This window comes from Xiphophorus maculatus, chromosome 6 (genome assembly GCF_002775205.1).
Source record: "Xiphophorus maculatus strain JP 163 A chromosome 6, X_maculatus-5.0-male, whole genome shotgun sequence".
Lineage (NCBI taxonomy): Eukaryota > Metazoa > Chordata > Actinopteri > Cyprinodontiformes > Poeciliidae > Xiphophorus > Xiphophorus maculatus.
The window spans coordinates 10,092,322-10,113,787 of record NC_036448.1 but is presented as its reverse complement, the minus strand read 5'-3'; the positions used below and the strand labels follow the sequence as shown (position 1 = coordinate 10,113,787).

Here is a 21,466-nt window from a genome sequence, read left to right as displayed (position 1 = left end):
CATACAACATGTGGACCATCTGTAGCCGTGAGCGTGGACTACTCAAAGGAGCACCACCTGTACCTCTGTGTCTTTTTCCAAGTAGTCCTACCAACCAGACACTGGGAGTTGCATCATGTTGTAGTTGGATATCTGGAAGGTGTTGGAGAGACATTTTCTGGTGTTCACTACTTCTGTCGTTTTTAATGTGATTTGGGGGATTTAGTAGCTGTGCTCATTTTCGGTTTGTTTTTTGCATGGCTACTGGGTTTATAGGAATCTCACATCTTTGTGTCTACCTCTCTGCCTGTGTTTCACTTGCTCTCTTTAAAGTTGGGTGATTTACACATTGAAAGAATGCAAAAGCCAAAGTAGAAGCGATACAGAGCACATGAAGGGGTTTTTTGATCAGCTAAAGTAGAACAACCTTTAGTTACTGCTGAAGTAAATACAATTCATCTCTGTCAATAGTGTCTTCTATTCCTTCCAATAATATGGTAAAATTTTACATTAACCACAGAAATGACATAAAAAAAAAATCAACCTGCAAATCTGCTTGAGCTGACTATTTTGCTTTTAAGCAGCATGAAAGCTAGATATAAAAATCATGCAGGCTTTTAATGTGTTCCTGAACTTAAAATAAAGTAAAAGTGTGAATGACAACCCTATGGTTTTAAAAAAGACTGTAGACTGGTTTTTGGTCTGACTTTTTTTTTTTCTCATTTGGTAAACGGTATGTACAGTTTCCATGAGTAATTCATTTTGCTTCTGTGAATTTCCAATAAACTGTGTGCATGAAAGGAAGAGCTGTCTACTCTGATTTCTTTTTGTTAAATGTCTCTTATCCAGATTTAAACAGTCATGTTCACACAAATCGGCTCAAGAGAAGTTTGCTACACTTTCCAGATTTTTTTTTACTTTTTTTTTTTTTTAAAGAAAACCATATGTTTTTTTTAAGTACAACAATAAAGTTTGTGGGTAAAATGGGACAAACTTGAATGTGGATGAATAATTATGAAAGGCACTCTTAACTGTAATCACATTTTTCTTTGCTGTTTTAAAGTGTGTTCAAAGCAAATATTTTAGTAAAAATCTTGTTTATATATTTACATGCATGTGTGTGTACTCATGGTACTCAAGCTTTCTCCCACAGTCCACAAACACGACTGTTAGATTAGTTGCTCTCTCTAAAATGTCCCTGCGCTGTTTCTTCTGTATTGCTCTGTGATGGACTGACAGCCTGTCCAGGGTGTACTCCGCCTCTTACCCAATGACCACTGGAGCTAGGAGCTCCCACTGTGACTATGCAGGGGCAAGCAGGTATAGACAATGGACGGATAGATGCCAATATTTTACTGTGTTTATAATTAATGTTCTTAAAATTAGGAGCTAAACTTAGCGTTTAGCTGTGCTTTTCCTTTGCTTTAATCTTGGGGTGAGGTGACTTGCTGCATCAGTCTCCTTTGTGCCTGTTAAAAAAATAAAAAAAAACAGGAAACATTACAGAAGAGATTAAAATATTAAAAATAATTAATCAGAATACATTAAAAAGTTATAAACCTGAAGCACAATCTGGACATGAATAAGTATTGTGATACTGACATAAATACAATACCTGTAGGATCATTTGCGGCAGCGATAAGATCTTCCAGTTCCTTTTCTGGACAGGGATAAACATCATTTAAAGTCATTTCCACTCAATATAATCTACATTGCTGAGGTAGATCTCACACACCAGCCTGTGTGAGATGGTCAACGCAGTCTGTCTGGGAGTATCTCTTGGCCAGGTCCAGAGGTGTCTCCTCTCTGAAGGTCTTGGCCTTTAAGTCAGCTCCTAGTTCAAGCAGAGTCTGCACTGTGTCCAGATGGCCCCAACAAGCAGCAAGATGCAGTGATGTATATCCTAAAAAATAACTCGGCAGTATAACAAGGTGGTGGCTTATCCGTACAATATTAAATGTATAAAGGTCAATCCTGCCAAAGAATTCAAACTTGTACCTGTGTTTTCGGTATCTGGTTTATGCTCTGCACTAAACTGAAGCATATTGTTGGTTTAAAGTGAAATAATAGACCCCAGAGCGTGATCCAGTTCATTCCCTCTCACCTCTGACGGTTTGCTCGTCCAACTTGGCGCCATGTTTCACCAGTTCACGGACAACGCTGCTCTTTCCGAGCATGGAAGCGACCAAAAGGGCATTTCTTCCCATCTCGTCCACTTTTCCAAACAAATTGATCTCCTCTGACTCTTCGGCAGCATCGTAACTTTCCAGAACCTGCTGCAAGTCTTCTACGTCTCCTGAGAGGACGCTGTTGAATATTTCGTCCTGTATTGATGTCATTGCTGTCCCGAGAATGGCAGATGCCATGGTTACCGCGTCAGTTGGTGCTGCATTAAAGGCCATTCATAAGTTACCACACAGAAGGTGATGCGTTTTGATTATTTTATTGTTGTTGTTTTTCTTATATTTGTTTGTAAAAACAAGAAAACAAAACAAATGGGGAACCCCATAACTTTTACGCACATAACCTGCATTTTTTTTCCAGCTGTGAGAGTTTTATATTATCAACCTGGTTTGCATTGTATTTTGCTACTTTCTCTTTAAATTGTGCCTCTTTGTGGAAAAGTAAAAGCAAAGTATGATTTTTGACTCTTCTTTACTGGCCTCCACATGAATTTTACTCGTTAGTAGTTTTATCCTCTGTGCGGTCGCCGCTTTTCGACGCGGAAACGTTTGAATATATGAATCAACGTAACACCAGGCCACATTCCCACAACTTCAGAAGTACTTGAACGCATCCTTAACTCTAACATGAAGCGCATGTCAGTGACAGCGTGTGGTTCCATGGTGTAATGGTTAGCACTCTGGACTCTGAATCCAGCGATCCGAGTTCAAATCTCGGTGGGACCTTCTTATTTAAAAATAAACAAAAGTAGCTTTTAAAATTGTGTTAATTATGTTATTGCACTTTCTATGATTGATCAAATTCAGAGTTTAAAAGTCAGTCTACTAAAGTAAACCGACCTAATACTCCTGTTTCTCCTCTAATCTATTTAACCTTCTGAGTTTCAAGGATCACAAAGATAAGCTGTAATTTACTCCTGTTTTTATTTAAATTATATTATTTTCCATAAATAAATAAATAAATAAAATAAACGTTAAAAATGAATTAATTTGTCAAAAAATTATTTTAATTGATTATTTTAATATTTGACCAAACATTCTCTGTTAACGTTCCATAAATATTTCAATAACGATAACATTTTCCTGTGACAGTAATCTACAAAATAATATTTAATTCTTCCTTGTTAAATAGATTACAGACTCAGTGGTTAGCTCAAGTTTAGCTCAACGCAAAACCTGACTTTTTCTGCGGTATGGCTCATAATTGCGCCTATCTGATCTTGTAACAAATCTTTTCTTTTTTTTTTAATGATGTGGATCCAAGGAAAAAGTAGCCATTGTTTCGGCAATGGCTAATGAGGATCCAAATAAACAAATGTTACTTATATTAGTTACATAACATATATTTATATATAAAAAGAAACTGATTCATTATTAATATTTTTGAAACCCGTTTACTCGCCTTTTTTATATTAGTGTCTGAGCTATTTAGTTAGTAATTTGCTATGAAAGTTTGTGAGTTTCATTTTATTTTGAAATTTAGTTCTACAACTTCCTACCGGAAGCACCGTGCAACCTTCGCTCCTCTAAGGGAAACAAACAGTCAGTCGACGTGTGGGTCGCAAATTTCTGCAGTGAGGACTTTGTCTGTTTTCGCTCAACAGTTTCTTCTACAGTGTCACGTCGGTAATACTTTCAATGATGTTTAACAGGCAAAACAGCCTGTGGATGGGTGACGTAAGTCCTAATCTTTGGTTTTATTTACCAACGTTAGTTTAGCCGCGCATATAGCTAGCTTGGTTAGCTTTGACGAACCATGAAGACTGATATGCCTCCGCCGAAGTGCTTAGTATGTATGACTCAAAACTCCTCTCTAGAACTAAATGGTAACCTAAATTATCTAAAAGTTCGGTTTAATAAAAGTGTGAATATATTTAACTTGTGGATAAGCGCTTTGTCATGCCGCAGGAAGCGTTAGCTGAATACAAGCTAACAGTTAACAAGTCTGACATGTAGAACTGCAGCCTAAGGCGTTAAAGATCTCATAACTCTGGAGGGGCCGAAAATAGTTTATTAGTAGAGTGAAGTATCGTCTTTTATCCAAGTGGAACTATTCAAGTCAAAAGTAGTTGCAGCAAATTTAAATGTCTTGTTTTTTAATGAACAGTCTGTACGATAAAATTAACAAAATTACATGAGTGACTAACTTTAGGACTATGAATACTTTGTTCACTGATGCTTCTTTGTTGTTTTTACACAAAGTAGGGACAGGAGCTACTTACTGTTTAGTGTCTTCATGACAGTAATGACTTACTTTATTAACTGTGCTTTATTCATTTATTTTTCCCTTCCTTGGCTAAAAACATGCCAATGCATTGTTATCTATACTAGGGATTGGAAGTTTTGCAAAACTTTGTGAAACTTTTTCTGCATTCATGCTTAAATCATGCAAGTGATTACAGATTGTTGACATGTACAATAATAAAGCCTGTTGAAAGCCGCAACGTTTTATTTAGTAATATTTGGTAAAGATTGTTTCTAAATGTCACGCAACCTTATCCCGAGTCATACATTTTTATTTGACAGTAATATAGTTACCTCTTTTATTTATTTCTAGTTGGACCCATATATGGATGAGAACTTTGTCAAGCAGGCCTTTAGTGGTATGGGAGAGTCACCGTTGGGAGTCAAGATCATCACTCACAGGATAACAGGGTAGGAGATACAGTACACTACTGATCAGACATGATTTTGTTGTTAAAGCCTTTAAATTAGCAATCAGTTTTTTGACCTTTTTGTTGAATATCAAGTTAACTTGTTCTTAACTTATTCTCAGCTACACATTTGCTCCTTCCCCATAGCGGCTTCATCCGCCTGTAAAAACAAACGTTTCCTTTCTTTTATCCACTTGCCTTCCTTTTGCTTCACTTTTTTCATTTCGTTTTCTGTCTTTCCGCAGTGGCTCTGCGGGTTACTGTTTTGTGGAGCTGGCAGATGAAGCGAGCGTCGACCGCTGCGTACAAAGACTCAACGGAAAACTGGTCCCAGGATCAAACCCGGTAAGCTGTTTGATTTAGCAGCAAAATATTCACATTTTCCTCAGTAGCTCTCGTACCAGAAATAAATGTTTCTCTATTGATATCAATATATTGACAGTTTCTTGCCATCTTCCTTTTCTCAGCGTTAGATTTGGGCCTTTTCAGTGCTTAACTCTTTTATTGTGGATAGTGGAGCTCTGCCCGCCTCGGATGTACTTTGTTTTATGAATGCACACCTGTATAGTAGTAGAACATTTGAATATCTCTGATCAGTTTAACCCGCTAGTACCTGTGTCATTTTAATAGTCTATGTGGCTTTATGTGACAAATGCTGGACAATAAGACCTGTTGCTGTAAAGCAACAAATGTTCCCATCCTGAAGATGCCGGTTTCATGTGGTGTGTGACGTGACATTATGAGCTATGAGCTGCTTGGCACTGCTTGGTTTGAAGTACTGTTGGCCCAGTGGGCCGGCCAAGCTATGGGCTGCCCTGTTCATAGAGTCTCTGGTAGGAACTAACTGAGGAAGGGGCTAAAGGCTGGTCTGGGTGGTGGAGGTATGTAAATCTAAATAACAATAATAATGCCACTTTTTGTTTCCAGCATTATCAGTGCTATACTACACGTCTTTGGTGTTTGAGGTTGCCTTAATGTCTGTGTTCTTTTTTTTTTTTTTCACACTTGCAGCCCAGGAAGTTTAAGCTAAATTATGCCACATATGGGAAACGTCCAGAAGCAGGGTAAGATCTGACTTGTGTATCATACCTTTACCTTCCTTTAGAGGTCGCTTTCACACCTTCTGTCTGTGTAATACTTCTACATTTCTTCAGATGTAACACAGTTGCATCTGTAACAACTGTAACAGTTGTTACAGTAGCTTCTCCCAGGGCTTTAGGATGAGCCTCATTCCCAAAATAGTTCCAACGTCCAAACTTAGTGTTTGCACACATCGCGCAAGTTGGCTGGACACAAGTAATGTAGCACTAATGACATCATAAACATAGGTCACAAGATCTGTTTTAGTCTATGTTAGTTGTGGTGCGTTTACTGATCAGAAAAAGATTATGGTTTTAAATTGTCTGTTCTACTGTCGTGGATGATCAAGATTAAATTCAGCTACTTGGTTTCCTTCTTGCTTTCTGGGTGTGTCTTTGTCTAGGTAATTCAGACCATTCACCTCATTAATTTAGCTGCTATTCTAAAACTAAGAACATTCTCATAGTTCACTCATAAACATATAACCTGAGCTCAGCTTATTTGTCAAACATGAAGCTACATTTTGCTACTTGACAGTATTGTTTAGAATAAATCACTAAGTCCTTTGTGCTTCCTCACACCAGTATGTGTGCACAAATAGACATTTTAATTATTTCTTTATTTTTTCCTTTTTGCTCTTTCAGGCCGGAGTTCTCAGTGTTTGTGGGAGACTTGGCCTCTGAAGTGGATGACTTTCAGCTGCATCAGGTCTTTAAGAAGTACCCTTCCTGCAAAGGAGCCAAAGTAGTCACCGACCAGTACGGCTATTCAAAGTACGTCAATCACTCTGTGCGTTTTTAATTTGTTAATGAATTTTTTTTGTGCTTTATTATTAAACTTGGTTACTCGGATAGCAGTGCTTTGGACGTTGACCACCAGTGCATCTTCATCTGTTTTCGAAAAAGGCTGAAGAAATGTTTTCTTGCCGTCTTATGCTAAAACTATTGTTTTCCCCATATAGGCTAAGCAAGAGCAACTCACAATTCAAGTGATGCTACCTCATGTTAAAAGTAAAACAGCAAGTTTCAGTTCTACCATAATAATACCCATTATATTCTGTTTCTCATAAGTGGCTAATACATGGCAAGTATGTGGCACAAACCGGTGGGCAGAGGAGGCGTAACTTTGGTCTGGTTTTTCAGAGGCTACGGCTTCGTCAAGTTTGGTGACGAGAGCGAACAGAAGGCGGCGATAGAGGAGTGCCAGGGAACCATGCTGGGGGGGAAAACCCTGAGGCTCAGCATCGCTGTGGCAAAAAGGTACGACGCAACAAGCAAGCACAAAACAGAAAGCAAGCTTGGAAGAGGAATGTGAAATTAATTTATCTGCTATAGAGGCGTTTTCAGTTTTTCCTTACATCCCTCCAGCCTTAAACCCTCATGTCAAGCTCCATTTTTTGTTTGTTTCCTACTTGTTGTCCTTTTCATTCTGTCCTTTGGCCTCCTAATTTTTCTTTCCAGTTTCTTGTTTTTACAGATTACAAATTTAAATGTCCTGGGTAGAAATATTTCCTCAAGATTTCTAACTTGAATCTTAAATATTTTAAGATGCAGGCCTGGGAGCTCTGCAAAGCTGAGCTCAGGAAATGTCTTAAGTGAAACACGTGTAGTAACCCTATGATATCAATTTGGTCTTTGTGTATAGATTTATTTTTTATCCTTTCCTGCAGACTGTTAGAATCAGAAGGGAGTCAGATCAACTGCAATTATTTCTGTGCAAAACAATCAGTACTTTTTTAGATGTTGAGGTCCAGGTTCTTCATTTTGTGTCAATATTTGGTTAGCTAATGCTAGCTGTTTATTTGAAGTCTGTATTGTAAATATTGTTGTTTTTGATGTACTAGTTTTAGTTAGACAGTGTTGCCTTACAAAATGAAGAGTTATTGAGAAAAAAAAGGATATTTTAAAAACAAAAATATCAATATTCATTTTAGAAATTTATGTCATACTTTTTTCTTCTTTTTTTTTAAATACATCGAATTAAAACATTTAATTGTAATTTTGTAGATGTATTTTAGGGTTATGAAAGTAGTTAAAACTCTGGGGTGTCAATTATGACCAGATTATAATTTTAGGATTTAATATTTTGCCTTGAATTCATTAATTAATAGTTTAACCAGAAAATAGTTTGTTCACAGATAAAATTGTAATTTGTTGGCTTGAAATAAGTGCTACATACTGACAAACTGACCCCCGAGTACTGACATACTCAGGGGTGAACTGACCTGGAGCTATTCAAATGTAAAACTTAAACTGCTATAATTAATAAAGCTTAAGGTCAAGGCTTTCTGCATTTTTAAGTTTTACAGAATAATTCAGTTCAGACAGTTTTAGATTGACAATATTTCAAATCTACTTTTTTGTTGTTGTTGTTTTTCAGCCAAAAGACGACCTACCCAGCAGGCCAGACTCAGAGTTACAGTAGCTACAACCCGACACAGTCCGGTTACTACGGCAGCCACGCAGCAGGAAGTCAGGGCGGTTACTATCCTCAGTGGGGGGGCTATGACCAGTACAGTGGCTACAACAGCAGTGGTTATGGCTACAACAGTGGATACAACAGCGGCTACAATAGCAGCTACAACAGCGGCTACAACTATAACTATGGGGCTTATGGTTACCCCCCATCAGGTCACATGATGCCCCCACCTCCCATGGGGATGCCTCCCATGTCCACTGACATGACAGGAGCTGTACAGGTAAAAGAAATACAAAGTGATCAACTGGTGCAACTTAGTTGACTGCAAACTATTTTACGGATAAACCTGTTAAAACATAGGCTGTAATTTGATGAACTTACAACAATATAGTTATATAAACGTATTGGAGCTAACTGTCAACAATGCCTGTAGGTAGCAATAGCATTCGCTCAGTTATGCTAAAGGAAGAAACAAAAGCACAATCTGTTTTCCTGGTTGCAAATTTGATATATTCAGATTAGTATTGATGTATTTTTAGAATTCTGATGAAACTTTTAGTTGTTCTTTTGTGGTCTGGTGACAATAGTTTTATTTTAATCCTGGGTCTGTGTCCAGCAGGGCCAGGAGCAAGCTGAAGATGCTGATGACGACAGCACAGAAGGTAAAAATCCTTGATTGCTTTTGAATAATCATTATTTCTACTGGAAACGATTCAACTCATAAACAATACCTGTCTATTAAACCTATATGGAAGAGAAGCAGCACGGATAATTCTTTTCTGATGATCTTGGTGGGATTTATTCCAGAGCCCATCCCTGAATGTGACGTGGAGCTGTGGAACAAGGACTTTATGCAGCACAGTGAGGAGCTTTATGACGCTTTGATGAACTGTCGGTGGGAACCTTTGGACTCTGTTGACTCCCCTATCCCAACCTTTTCCTGATGTCTCTTTCATCAACCAATTCTTCAGTTCTTTTTTTAAGTCATTTTTTTACGTCCAAAATGTGTCGCAGCAAACACATCTTAGAACACGCCGGCCAGAGCTCTGTGTCCTACAAAGAAAGGCTGGTCGTAGATTCAGTCACTCTTCTTCCTCTGCAGACACTGCAAACAGACATTGACTGGATCAGATTTGTCAGCCTTTTGGTAACAAACGGGAAGTTGGTGAAGAAGTACGGATACTGTGAAGATCAGGTGGTCTCTGTTCAGCAGAACTAGAAGAGCTGGAGCCGACTGGCACTCAAAGGATGTTGTGTGGCGGTATTTCACCTATTAATGTTAACGAGGAACAAACATCAGGTTCCAGTGTTCACCAAACTCAATGTTTCTTTCAGTTTCATATTGTCTCCAGGATCATTATGCAGATAAGAAATCAGTTTTGTTTGGGTTTTTATTTAAGGACTCTTATGTTTCTCTCTCTGTTGGTTTGCTGAATTTTAAACTGGATTGTGGGACGAAGGTGGCGGTATGGAGCTACCAAAAGAATAGGAAATGTTTTCAGCATCCAGATGAAATGGATTGGATGAATGGTGTGCATCTCTGAGATGTTTTAGATGCAGCTGTAAGGTTTGTGTGAAGAACCAGCTGAACTGATGGTAGCCTTTATTTTCTGCTGCATAGTGGAATAATATTTTGTATATATTGTCTTTCTGAAGATGTTTTATCAATAAACTATTAAATACCAGAGTGGTTAATTTTTGTTTTTATGAAGACGTTATTTTTTTAAATGGGGTCCAAACCACACAATCTTAAGTAAACGCAAAGTCATGTCACCAACATTATCAGCTTTTTTCTTTTATAAAATTACTATGCAAAAATATTTGACTGTTTGACATCCAAACATACATGATGGGTTTTTTTCTCTTCTACTTATTTATGTCTTTTTAATAAATCTGTTACTTGAACAGGTTCAGATATGTCCATTACATTTTGCACAAATTAATTCTTTAATATTGAGATTTTAGTCCGATCTGTCTATTTTGAGCTGCTTTCAGAATTGTTTTAGGGTCTGTTGTCACTTTATATCCAAATAAGCTGCTGCTGACCACGCCCCCCAAAACAATGTTTACACTCTCACATGAAAATGGCTGCAAACAGATGTGCAATTGTATAAACTTTCATCCTTGAAAAGCAGAAATGGATCCTCCTGCATAAATGACAAAGTGGTTTCTGGATGGTAAGTTGACGGCAGAATATTGTCTTTTCCAGCAGCCATTGTTCAACAGTAAAACCCGCTGACTAAACATGGTGGATCTTCTTGGGTTGGTAGGTAACAACCCGGTGCCCGTTAAATGTAAATTAACAATCGGAAGGTTTTTCAAACAGCTTATTTTCCGGACACCAAATCATATTAACTTATTGCCATAAACATGTCTTGGTGGGTTCTTTTTGGAAGAAGTTGAGACCTAAATGAAAGTACAAAAAATGTGCAAAATGCAAATTTTGCATAATTTATCCCATTTAAGTTGTGCAACATATGTAAGGAAAATGTTTGAAGCACCATCAATGCAACGTAATGACAGGTTTACACATAGAGAGTGAAAGTAAATGTCGAAACTTTCCAGGCAAATTTTTGTTGAAGATTTAAAGACTTTTAATGTTTAAGCTCAAAGCGTTGAATCTGTTTTTATCGGTTAATTGTAGTGATTGTGGTTTAGTGTGTCTTCTGCCCCAGTGCTGCTGGTCTTTATGTTGAGCAGTCCCTGACCAGGCCTTCCTGGGCAGTACCAGCTGGGCCCCATGCGGTACCAGCCCTGATACAGTCCCCTCCAGCTGAGGCAGCCTAGCGCCCCTCCTAGCAGCTGAGTGGGGAACAGGGGGAAGTAGGCTAAGAGACAGAGCAGCAGGAAGATCCACAGTCCAAGAAGGAGAACACAGAGCAAAAAGAGGATCCTCAGTGGGGCGTCTGAGACGCCCCCAAGCCTCAGATACGGACCAAACACTGACGTTTCCTCTGCCAGCAGCAGGCAGCACAGACACAGAAGGAAGACGTCCTCTGAAACCTCATAACCTCGCCACACCAACCCAGCTTTCAGGCACTCGGACTTGCTCTCCCCCTCTTTGAGCACCAGCAGAGGCTGCCCACCGGTGACCTCTGGACCAGCGGGCAGAGGTTCATAGCAGCTTCCTGTGGTGTTCTCCAGGAGATCCAGCAGTGTGCAGAAACAAAGCCAGAGCCCTCCAGCCACGGCGAGCCTGCTGAGGTGACGGAGCGAGTGTAGGACGGAGCGGCGGATGGAGAAGGAGAAGAGGAAGATGAAGGACCCGACGAAAACGCACGTCCAGCCCCAACCAGAGCGCAGGAACAACCTGGAGGACAGAGAGGAGGAGCAGATGGTGTCTGTAGGAGGGTTTTATAAAATCTAAGTCTCCAGTACTGAGTTTATATTGGCACGTTATTTTGAAAAATAGACCCAGGCAGACTTTATTGTCTTTGCATTTTTAAAATGTTCATATTGAGCAAAATTTTGTCCCAAGACTCCAAAAAAAAATGCAGAAGACACAGAATCTGGATTTCCAGATAAGTACGAGTCAACAAAGCAGAAGCATCACTTGTAACTAATGGAAACAAATCATTCCTTGCCATTTTAACTTGCATTAGTGTTTCAGTTTTAACACAGTGGAAACCTTTTGTCATCTTCTATTCCACTATTAATGAACTAATAGGTAGATTGGTGGATCTTTAAACTTTAACATAAATCTGTAAAAAAAGAAAAAGGAAAAAAGATGATTCTCACGTGTTTAGATTTAAAACTATCATAAACGCAATATAAAAACTTCGTAGCTCGTAAAAATAGTCTGAGCCTTAAACTTTGTATATTTTGTCAAATTACAACTGCACACTTCAGTCTATTTTATTGAGAAGACTAGTATAATTTTCTACATAACTGTAAAAGGGCAAGTTAAAGATGAACGGTTTTCGAATATCTGAAATTGTTGCATTCAGACGGCTTTTATCTGATAACCCTAAATAAAATCTCGTGCAACAAAAAGCCTTCTGAAGTCACTTAATTAGTAAACACACTCCATACACTCCACCTATTATAGTGTTATTCAACTATAATAACATGTTTCTTACATAGTTTCAATGGTCCCCAACCTTGGTCCTCAGCACTGACTGCTCTGCATGTTTTAGATGTCTTCCTGCTATAGAGATTCCTGATTCAAATGATTGCATCTCCTCTCATCAAGTTCTGTAGAGACTTTTCAGTGACCCGTTTCTTTAAACATTAGTGAGGCAGCAGCAAAACTCCTACAACACACAGATAGAGCGCGTAAAACTAAGGCATAGTCAAAATCTGGGCCTAAGTAACAAGACTTGAAGTTTGACTGAGTTTGATCTGCTCAGCAAAGAAGAATAGTCCCTACGTATTGTCACCTCCCTAAACTGATGGCCTAAGTTATCACTTTTGGCAAAAAATAACTTAGGCCCTTATTTTAGGAAGGTGACGACGTGCAAAGCATGGTAGGCGTATCCCAAACGACTCGCAAGTGTATTTGTAGTTGAAGGATGTTCTAGTTTTTGTTGGTCTACCACATATTCTGATTAAATACAGCGAAGCAGGTGGCTGTAACATGACAAAATGTGAAAAAGAGTAAAATGTGAATTCATATGTCTGGCAAGGCGGTGTAGTCACGTGGTAGAAGAGAACAACATTAATAATATATAAAAACAATGAGAACCACAAATAGAGAAAATTGAAAACAACAACATTACAACTGGTGGGGGTAAACAGGAAGTGGCCCTACCTGTAGAGGAAGTGACTTCTTCTGGCAAAGATGCTGTGATGGGAAACCCAGAGGCTCAGCGCAGGGCCGAACACCAGGACAGCTGAGAGCAGCAGGTGGAAATGCTGCCTGAACAGCTTGTTACCAAGCAACCTGGCAGCCAGGTCTGTCAGGACCACCAGCACCTTGTTGAGGAACATCTGAAAGCAGCACCAGCACTGAGTCCAGGCCCAAACTAAAACAGGAGAGTCAGCATTGGAGGGCAGCAGTCTTAGCATAAGTAAATCCAATCAGATTCACCAGTGTGCAATATTTTAATGTTAATGCTGTTCTATACAATGTATGTAAACCATCGCTCGCTTTGATTTACCTTTGTTGCAAACAGAGACAACAAGTCATGACCAGAAGGATGCAGAAAGGAACTCCCTCCCCCCCTTGATCCGCTTCTCCAAGCGAGCTTCTGTTTTAAAACTCCAGATCAGATCCTTCGCCGCCTCGACGGCCAATCCTGCGGAAATCCGAAGCTGCTGGTTGCATATAGGAAACAGCGGACGTCTCTGGTTGTTGGCCGTGAACCTGCATCCGTGTGCGTGGCGTCCGCTGCACAACGTGAACGAAGTGACAACTGGCTTTGAGCATTCCTTAGACTCCAGATATCTGCCCGCTGTGAAACCTGGCCCTGGTGGTCTTCGCTCCAGCAATCTTCAGTGCTGACTCAGATGTAATTTACCCCATCCGTTGACTCAACGTGGTTGGCCTCAGCTGCAGCCGAGTGCCTGTGAACGTTTGGCTTTTTCTGTGGTTGCTCCCGTTTGCTTCCGCACAACATGTTACTCTTGTACCTCTGTGTTTTCATCCCAGGCATACTGCTTTTATAGATTCAGAATACTTTTCTATTTCAATCGTAACTGTAGCCGTCCCGCTGTTCTCTGACGCTGACCCTTGCCCGCTGAACATAAACCATCACAGCATCTTCTCTGTCTGACATATACACACACCCTGAGACCTAAATGTGTCACATAGCACAGATGTGACCATTTCTGACAATGTCGGATTAAGGAGAAATAATGCGATGCAGTGATGGTAGCTTAGCTAAGAAGTTATTAAACGAATGTGGTAAATTACATGCAGTGTCTCCTAGGTTTATGCGTATTAATAGCAGCAACCTTTGCACTGTCTGCTCTAATACGCAGCTGTTGCAGCAGTCGGTTTCTGTCAATCACACACAGAATTCACGGTTATCGTCCTTTCTCCCCTGCACGTCTCCCTCTCCCTCATTTCATCGACTAATGAGCATAATCAGCAAAAGGCATAGTCGTCCACACTTAACCTCTGACCTTTGTGGAAGAGTGCCTTCATTGTAAGAAATCCAGTTTTGACACAAGGAATGTAGAGAACTTTACAAGCATAGGAAAAGCTCCTCAGAGACCAAATTAGGCTGAAATGCAAAAAAAAAAAAATTAATAAATAAAATGTTACGCGTGTCAGAAAAAAACTAAATATTCTATGTCACCTGGAGAAGGGAAGATGAACGGAGCCACATGCAGGATGCTAGTCCTCAGAGAAAACCTGTACACAGCTCAGCAGAAAAATCACCCTAACCCTGCATATCAATGTGCCAGAATGGCCTAGTCAAAGTCCAGCCCTAAATCCAAATGAGAATATGTGGCACAGCTCAGAAGTGTTGCAACTTTATTCCCAGCTGCACCTCAGCTTCTTCATTTTAACAGCCATGCGTCTTTTCCCTTCTTCTAATTTCTCACATAACTTTCTATATTCAAATATAATAAAGATTATAGTCATACCACCACAACATGAATACATCTGCAAGGCACTGTTAATAAAATACAACTCAACACTTTAGAGCTGCATGTTTCCCTCGATGTGCTGTTGTTAATTACAAGTGTCTCTTTGTCATCATAGTTCTGAAACGTGTGGCTCAGCTGCACCATGCTCACTATAACCTTCTGTTTTCTTGCTGCCAGGACAGGAATAGATGTGGAGCAGCTTCCTGCGTGTTGAATGTCTACCTTCTCCTGTTTCCTGACAGCATGCTGAGGAAGTTAGCATGCTAACTTTGTCCCGTAATGAAAGCCCTTTCTTTAGTTCCAAAAAGCATTTGAGCAGCTGGTCATCATGCAGAAAGAGACACTTGTAGCTGTTTTATTGTAACTCAACTATATTTGAATTAAAAGTGATACTTTCCAGTACGAAACACTGAGATCGTGTTCAGTATCATGTTTATAACAACATGCCGACATCTTTCTGGTTAAAATCTGTTTCTTTTACATAAAAACAGTCAGGAGAACAAGGACATATCTGTAAAATTTTGTGATGAAGAGCTAAAGCATGACTGTAGTCACTTTCAGTTCTTTGAAAAAGTAATTTTCTCCTTATAATTTTCTTTTTAATCCTTTTTGTCATGTCTAAATGTTTCAGATGATCAAAATTTTAATATCGGACTAAGATGACTTGAGTAAATAAAAAGAAGAAGAAGAACAACAAAAATCTCAAATGTAAAACTGTGTGAAAATTTAATCTCCTGGCTACGGACATTCATATATTAATTGGGATTAACCGTAATCTCTTTGGTCATCTAAATTGTGTTTCACTAGCCACATCCATGCATGAAAACTGCCAAAAGACATGAAGATCTGGTAAAATGAAGCATGGAATATGTTGAAATATCTTTTAAGAAAGAACATATTTGCACTGAGACACTTTGATTATTATTGGTGGATAATAAGTGTGACTTAAGGTGAGCTATTAGTTTTTTGTTCATTCTCAGCCTGAATGATCTCTTATTGAGGCCCAACACAGGTTCCTGTACTGCTGTCGACATCTGCTGGCATCTTAGATGGACTACAATTCAATTCAGTTGGTTTAGCACCAATAAATGTCATTGTAAGGGACTTTACTAAAAAAAAAATTTAAAAAGCCAATTAAATCCAGTCTTACAGATTAGACTACATTATAGTAAAAAAAATGCTGGGCTGGAAAGGGAAACAAGGGAAGGTAGTGAATATGGATGAGAAAAAGTCTGCATATCTTATACAAATTTAATTTATGGTGAACAAGCTGGACTATTAATATTAATGTTACTAAAATGGTCAATTAATAATTTACTAATGTCTTCAGTCTGCAAATTTGATTGTTTTTTTTTTTAAAGTTTCCTTTTCTACCAAGACAGTTGCGGCAAAGTGCTGCCACCTCCTGGAGAAACTGCGGTATTATAATTTATTCTAAATGTCTGTGGTTTGCAGTTTATTTCAAACGTCAAACCTTACTATGATCTTCCATAAACAACCCTTTGCCTTGTATCTAATCTCTACAACAACTACAACATAGTTCATATTAAAAATATCTTGCAAATAAAGATGAACAGTAAACATTATTGGTACAAAGTCAATCATTCCCTTGAAAACTGAATATACCTCCAATAGAACCAGACTCTGGGTGAGCAATGATTTCCCTATAGGAAAAGATGAAAAGAATAGAATAATTATCAGTAAACAGGTTGACAGTTTATGATTTATTTAATATACAAATCCAGAGTCAATTTTATGCAAAGAAAAAAACAACACAGAGAGAAAGAACAAAAAAGCATCCTCAGGGGGAGAAATGTTGATTATACAATTAAAATGAAACAGGAAGTGCTCCACACCCACCTCTGCTTTTGGCTCTCTTTAGGCAGCTCCATAACGGGGCCTGTCTGTGTGTGGCCTCCAGGCAGAGGAACTGTCAGCTGTAGGATTTAACCTCTAATCCTCCATAAAACTTAGCCTGACAGCCCAAACAGCTGCTGGCCTGTCTGTCTCTGCTGTGCTAATAATCATCCAAACAAAAAGCCTGAAAGGACGACTATAGATGGCCACGCTGAGCGCCTTGTGCTTCTTCCCTTTAAAAAAGACAGACAAATATGTGCTTTACTGTGTTCATGCTAAACATGCTATTTACAGAGCTGGGTAACGTGACTAGCACGGTAATTCAGGCAAAAAAGGTCAGTCCAGTGTACATTAACCTTTTGTCATTTCACAACTACAAACTTAATGTGTCAAAAATAATACATACTTCTCAGAATTTTCACGAATAAAAATCTGAAAAATGTGGCACACATTTATTTTATGCTACATTTTATGCTAACTGTACTTAGCCTGTGGTAGAGGCAAATTTCTAAAGACTTGCAGCTGCAATTAAAGTGAAAGGTGGTTCTACAAGGTAATGGGCTCAAAAGAGCTGGAAATATACTTACACCAAACCGTTCAGATTTTTATTCTAAAATGCAAAAACAAACAAAACATGTCTAGTTTTCCTTCCACATTTTCAGCTGTGGAAAGTTCTACTTTGTGTTCATCAAGCACATAAAATCCCCCAAAACACAGGCCTGATGTCGTGACGCACCAATATGCAAAACATGATAAGGAGTTTGGGGGCGGTGGTGTCAAACTCATTTTCATTTTTTGTCATATCAAAAATCTCAATGTTCTTAAAGGGCCGATTGTGCCAGAATGTATAAAATCATTGAACTGTTGAAATATCAATAAGTAGCTGTTTGTTTCAGCATTCAATAAGTGTTTCTTAAAATTAAATAATAATGATCCTGTTTTCATGCTGATCAGTCCAGAATTTTGTGATTGTTCTTGTTTTTTTGCAATCAAAATCACAGATTTTGTGAAGCTAATTTAGACACATTTGTAAGAAATCTTTACAATATTTGCACTAATGTATGACATTAAATGTGACTTTTTATTACTCGCCATATAAATCACAGACTATAACTTGACATCAAGCAAGGCTGAGGTGGCAGTCACTTAAACCCAATGTTTTTGGCCACTTTTGAGAAAAATCTGCAGTAAAATAATACAGGGATATGTTCATTTTGTGCATTTGTGAAAAACTTGGGGGACTTATTGATATAATTTGGAGTCTAGAAGGCCACATAAAAAGCTACGGCGGGCCAGATTTGGCCCCCGGGCCTCGAATTTGACACACGTGGTTTAGGGGGAGTGAGTACTTTTCCGAGGCAGAAATAACTGAAACAAACATTTCTATCCAACATTGAGCATATGGAGTGAACAGCTGTGCTGCTAAACACAAATGAGTCTTGCCGTCCTCCATGATGGCATCTGGCTCCAATCAGTTGTGGTAAAAATGAACTTTTATCTCCTCAGCTGCTGTCGGATGGAAAATGCCTCTGATAGCGTGGCCAGCACATAGCAACAACACAGCCAGTGCGGTCTGCAGCAGAGGGCAGTCAGGTCACTCAAGATCCCAAACAAAACCTCTATTAATATTCATAATCAAGTGACCACCTGCTGAATTCCTAAAGAATAATAGAGCATAAAGTCGACACGTTTTCCCTGACCATACCAGCAAATAACAAAAATAAACACATGGCACGTCTACACAGTGCAAGCAACATATCCTTGGAAGATTTAGGGTTAAAGTAGCATTTCACTTTTATAAACGTGTTTCTTCTCATTAGAAGAACTGTAGTATGAACATTGAGTTACAACTAATGGAGAATATGCAGGGGGAACCCAAAGAGTAAAGTTATGGCAAGCTGGCCTTCCAACTTCAACAACCTGAAACTCATCAAAATGAACAATTACAAGAAGGTTTTGTTTATTGTGCTGTCCATAAAGGTGTTTGCATTGGTTATCAAGAAGTTTATGTACCATTTTAAATGAAATCCATCCATTTTCTAACACCCTTGTCCTTAGTGGGGTCGGGAGGCGCTGGTGTCTATCTCCAGCTAACGTTCCGGGTGAGAGGCGGATTCACCCTGGACAGGTCGCCAGTCTGTCGCAGGGCAACACAGAGACAGACAGGACACACAACCATGCACACACACACCTAGGGAGAATTTAGAGAGACCAATTAATCTAACAGTCATGTTTTTGGACTGTGTGAGGAAGCTGGAGTACCCAGAGAGAACCCACGCATGCACAGGGAGAACATGCAAACTCCATGCAGAAAGACCCTGGGCCGGGAATCGAATCCAGAACCTTCTTGCTGCAAGTCAACAGTGCTACCAACTGCGCCACTGTGCCGCCCAATGAAATGTAATTTTTAAAAAAATGTTCTCCCTCAAACTGACTCTCTTGCAATATTTTAGAACCTTTGGATTGATGCCTATCAAATTTATTTTGGCATCATTTTAAACATGAGCCTAACAAACATGGAGAATCATGGAGTGTAAGAGACAACATTACTGTAGGTCCTACACCATTATTAAACCCTTCACCTCAAAAATTAAAGTTGTACCAAATGGAAATTTTAGAAAATATTTTTTCCGAGTTCAGGGTCCAGCAGGGTTCAGTCAAACCATAAACCAATGCTTTGAAAGGCAGTTGATGATAAATCCTTTGAATATCATCCGATTTTTCAGATCCTTTTATCAACCTGACAGATATAACTTTAATCTACTGGATTCAGGTACAGATTTTTGTCTACTTGGGGTTCCGTGTTTGGGAGAATAAAGCAATAAATCAAATCGCTTGCCAGTGGTTTGAGACGAAACAAATCCCTGAAGTTGTCACCATCCAGAGGCCAAACATTTATCTGCAAGTGTGTCTGAAGCAAGTGCTTACTACACTTTTCCTGTTTTAGCAAGAAGAATCTGGATGCAGACAAATTTAAACTTTCATCACCCTGACCTTATTCTCCCAGGTGTGTCCATCTGTCTTAGTTGTACTTTAGTGATCCACTAGGGGAAATTCAGTAGGTAATTATAATTCTGCCACTAAAGTGGTTGCTGATGGATTGCCTGCTACATACTGTATGATCTACCACCACAGGCTTACAACCTGGCAATGATGAACATGTTACAGTGAGAGACGTATTAACTTACACGAACAGCCAACCCTGTAAATCAAGGAGTAATTGGAAAGCCAATTAGCACAAAGTGACAGTAAGCGACATCATGTAAATTCATCTCCTGGGGCCACAGTGCAGACGACAGCAATCTAGTGGGTAAACAAATGAGCTCCAGTACTTTAGGCTAAATTAGGTCTACATTAACTATGCCACACTTCTCTTGTTGCAGATCAGTTAGTGTAGTCTCATCAGACAGCCGAGTGCATTTCAAAACTGTAATCTGTCTCTTTCTTTGTTGAACTCAGTGATGGCTTTTTCCTTGTCGCATGTCAGTGCAGGAAATGTTTCACTGTAATAACCACACCCTCTAACAGCTTCAGTCAGAAAATGTAGTTTCTTTACTTCTAGAGTTGATTCATATATTTCTCAACAAAACACATTCACTATGGGACACAGAACCAGCCTCCTTCCTGTGGTGTTTATTAACAGTGAGTAGAAGCAATTTTACTCAAAGTAGGCTTGTTTTAAGGTGAAACCTTGAGGAAAACCCTTCTAAGAAGGGTTTATTTCTTCACCCACCGGGTATTTCAGGGATATGCTTAGACATCATTTGACCTCCAGAAGCCTGTTTAAGAGGTTTCTGAAGTGTCCTGTCTTCCTCCTGGCAGGATCTTCACACACGCTAGAAATGTAGACAATCTAATCCTTTAAGCGCTTCTTCCTCCACTTGACAGCTTTCACCGCGGAGAACTGTGGGTTTCATAGAAACAGTATTGTGGCCACACAAAGACTCATGCAACACCTCTAAAATGCAACACGAATCTTACGTATTTCAGAGCTTACCTGAATATTGCTCTCTGCAGTCATGTTTGAGGTAAGGTTACTTTAAGCATTTGTGTTGGCCCTCCTCGTCATTTCGCCTTAACTATTGATCTTCAATTATAAACTGTGCATGACAACTAGTTGAAGATACACTCAAACGTGTTAGGAAACTGGGAGGCCCATCAATTATCAGGTGAGGTAAGGAGGATTAAAGATGAACAAAAAAAAGGCCCTTCTGACGGTAATCAATTAAACTTTTTTCACATTTTGTGACATAAAAGCCACAATTTTAATATTATTTATTAGAACTGCATGTGATAGATCTTCACAAATTAATGCAGAGCTGTAAAATAAAAGAAAATGATTGATTGATGCCTCGTCTGACAATGTATCTCTTTATGTGTCGTAGTTTTTCTATTGGAATTTGAACCTCAATGCAATGAATCTCAAGTGCTTTTGCAGCCTCTGATAGGATTTCTCTGTGCTTATGTAGCTCCATCCATTTTCTCAACAGCTCTGATGAACTCTTCCACTCCTGCAGAAGGAAAGCGTCCCCACAACATGCTGCCACCATCACCAAATTTCACAAAGAGGAGGATATTGTGCAGATTCAGTTTGCCACTACAAAAAGCATTTTTGCACAACAAGCATCTGACCACCACCTGGTCAGATGAGACCAGACGATGTCCTGGTTTCAAGAAATGCTTGTTACAAACTGCCAAAGGCTTCAGATCTAACTTTTCCAGACAGTTGCCCATCAACCACATAGTCAAAATAATCTA

The 21,466-nt window shown here is 39.1% G+C and overlaps 3 protein-coding genes and 1 non-coding gene across 6 annotated transcripts; 2 read left to right on the top strand and 2 right to left on the bottom strand.

The window, feature by feature from the left end:
- Positions 1–22: 22 nt before the first annotated feature.
- ankrd45 (ankyrin repeat domain 45) lies at positions 23–2,345 on the bottom strand. Its single transcript, XM_023335222.1, has 4 exons — positions 2,084–2,345; positions 1,715–1,813; positions 1,595–1,639; positions 23–1,448 (listed from the first exon to the last, which is right to left on the bottom strand). Exons 1-4 carry the CDS (start codon positions 2,343–2,345, stop codon positions 1,375–1,377), a joined length of 480 nt encoding a protein of 159 aa, XP_023190990.1. The 3' UTR covers positions 23–1,374.
- A 471-nt stretch (positions 2,346–2,816) lies between these two features.
- trnaq-cug lies at positions 2,817–2,888 on the top strand. Its single transcript has one exon. It is a non-coding gene; the product is annotated as a tRNA-Gln (tRNA).
- A 786-nt stretch (positions 2,889–3,674) lies between these two features.
- On the top strand, positions 3,675–9,999 carry LOC102233218 (tRNA selenocysteine 1-associated protein 1-like). 2 transcript variants are annotated; one of them, XM_005797055.2, is made up of 9 exons: positions 3,675–3,839; positions 4,720–4,817; positions 5,062–5,161; positions 5,828–5,880; positions 6,541–6,669; positions 7,039–7,155; positions 8,276–8,594; positions 8,934–8,976; positions 9,122–9,999. In XM_005797055.2, the coding sequence occupies exons 1-9, from the start codon at positions 3,801–3,803 to the stop codon at positions 9,256–9,258; spliced, it is 1,035 nt and encodes a 344-aa protein (XP_005797112.1). In that variant the 5' UTR covers positions 3,675–3,800; the 3' UTR covers positions 9,259–9,999. The 2 variants fall into 2 exon arrangements, with proteins under 2 accessions (XP_005797112.1, XP_014331473.1); XM_014475987.2 differs by having other exon boundaries at positions 8,931–8,976.
- Positions 10,000–10,884: 885 nt separating this feature from the next.
- LOC102229838 (fat storage-inducing transmembrane protein 1-like) lies at positions 10,885–16,523 on the bottom strand. Of its 2 annotated transcripts, none has more exons than XM_005797128.2 (3): positions 13,414–16,523; positions 13,065–13,243; positions 10,885–11,624 (listed from the first exon to the last, which is right to left on the bottom strand). In XM_005797128.2, the coding sequence occupies exons 2-3, from the start codon at positions 13,241–13,243 to the stop codon at positions 10,949–10,951; spliced, it is 855 nt and encodes a 284-aa protein (XP_005797185.1). In that variant the 5' UTR covers positions 13,414–16,523; the 3' UTR covers positions 10,885–10,948. The 2 variants fall into 2 exon arrangements, with proteins under 2 accessions (XP_005797185.1, XP_023191392.1); XM_023335624.1 differs by having other exon boundaries at positions 13,065–13,278; positions 13,414–16,332.
- Positions 16,524–21,466: the final 4,943 nt, after the last annotated feature.

Bases quoted from the DNA above. Each gene is read 5' to 3' on its own strand.
- LOC102233218 (XM_014475987.2), top strand. From the start codon at position 3,801: ATGATGTTTAACAGGCAAAACAGCCTGTGGATGGGTGAC. The intron at 4,818-5,061 runs GTAGGAGATACA...GTCTTTCCGCAG, and splicing joins ATCACTCACAGGATAACAGG to TGGCTCTGCGGGTTACTGTT. The intron at 5,162-5,827 runs GTAAGCTGTTTG...TCACACTTGCAG, and splicing joins TGGTCCCAGGATCAAACCCG to CCCAGGAAGTTTAAGCTAAA.
- ankrd45 (XM_023335222.1), bottom strand. From the start codon at position 2,345: ATGGCATCTGCCATTCTCGGGACAGCAATGACATCAATACAGGACGAA. The intron at 1,640-1,714 runs GTGTGTGAGATC...ATCCCTGTCCAG, and splicing joins TGACCATCTCACACAGGCTG to AAAAGGAACTGGAAGATCTT. The intron at 1,449-1,594 runs GTATTGTATTTA...TTTTTTTAACAG, and splicing joins TGCCGCAAATGATCCTACAG to GCACAAAGGAGACTGATGCA.
- LOC102229838 (XM_005797128.2), bottom strand. From the start codon at position 13,243: ATGTTCCTCAACAAGGTGCTGGTGGTCCTGACAGACCTGGCTGCCAGG. The intron at 11,625-13,064 runs GTAGGGCCACTT...TCTGTCCTCCAG, and splicing joins AGAAGTCACTTCCTCTACAG to GTTGTTCCTGCGCTCTGGTT.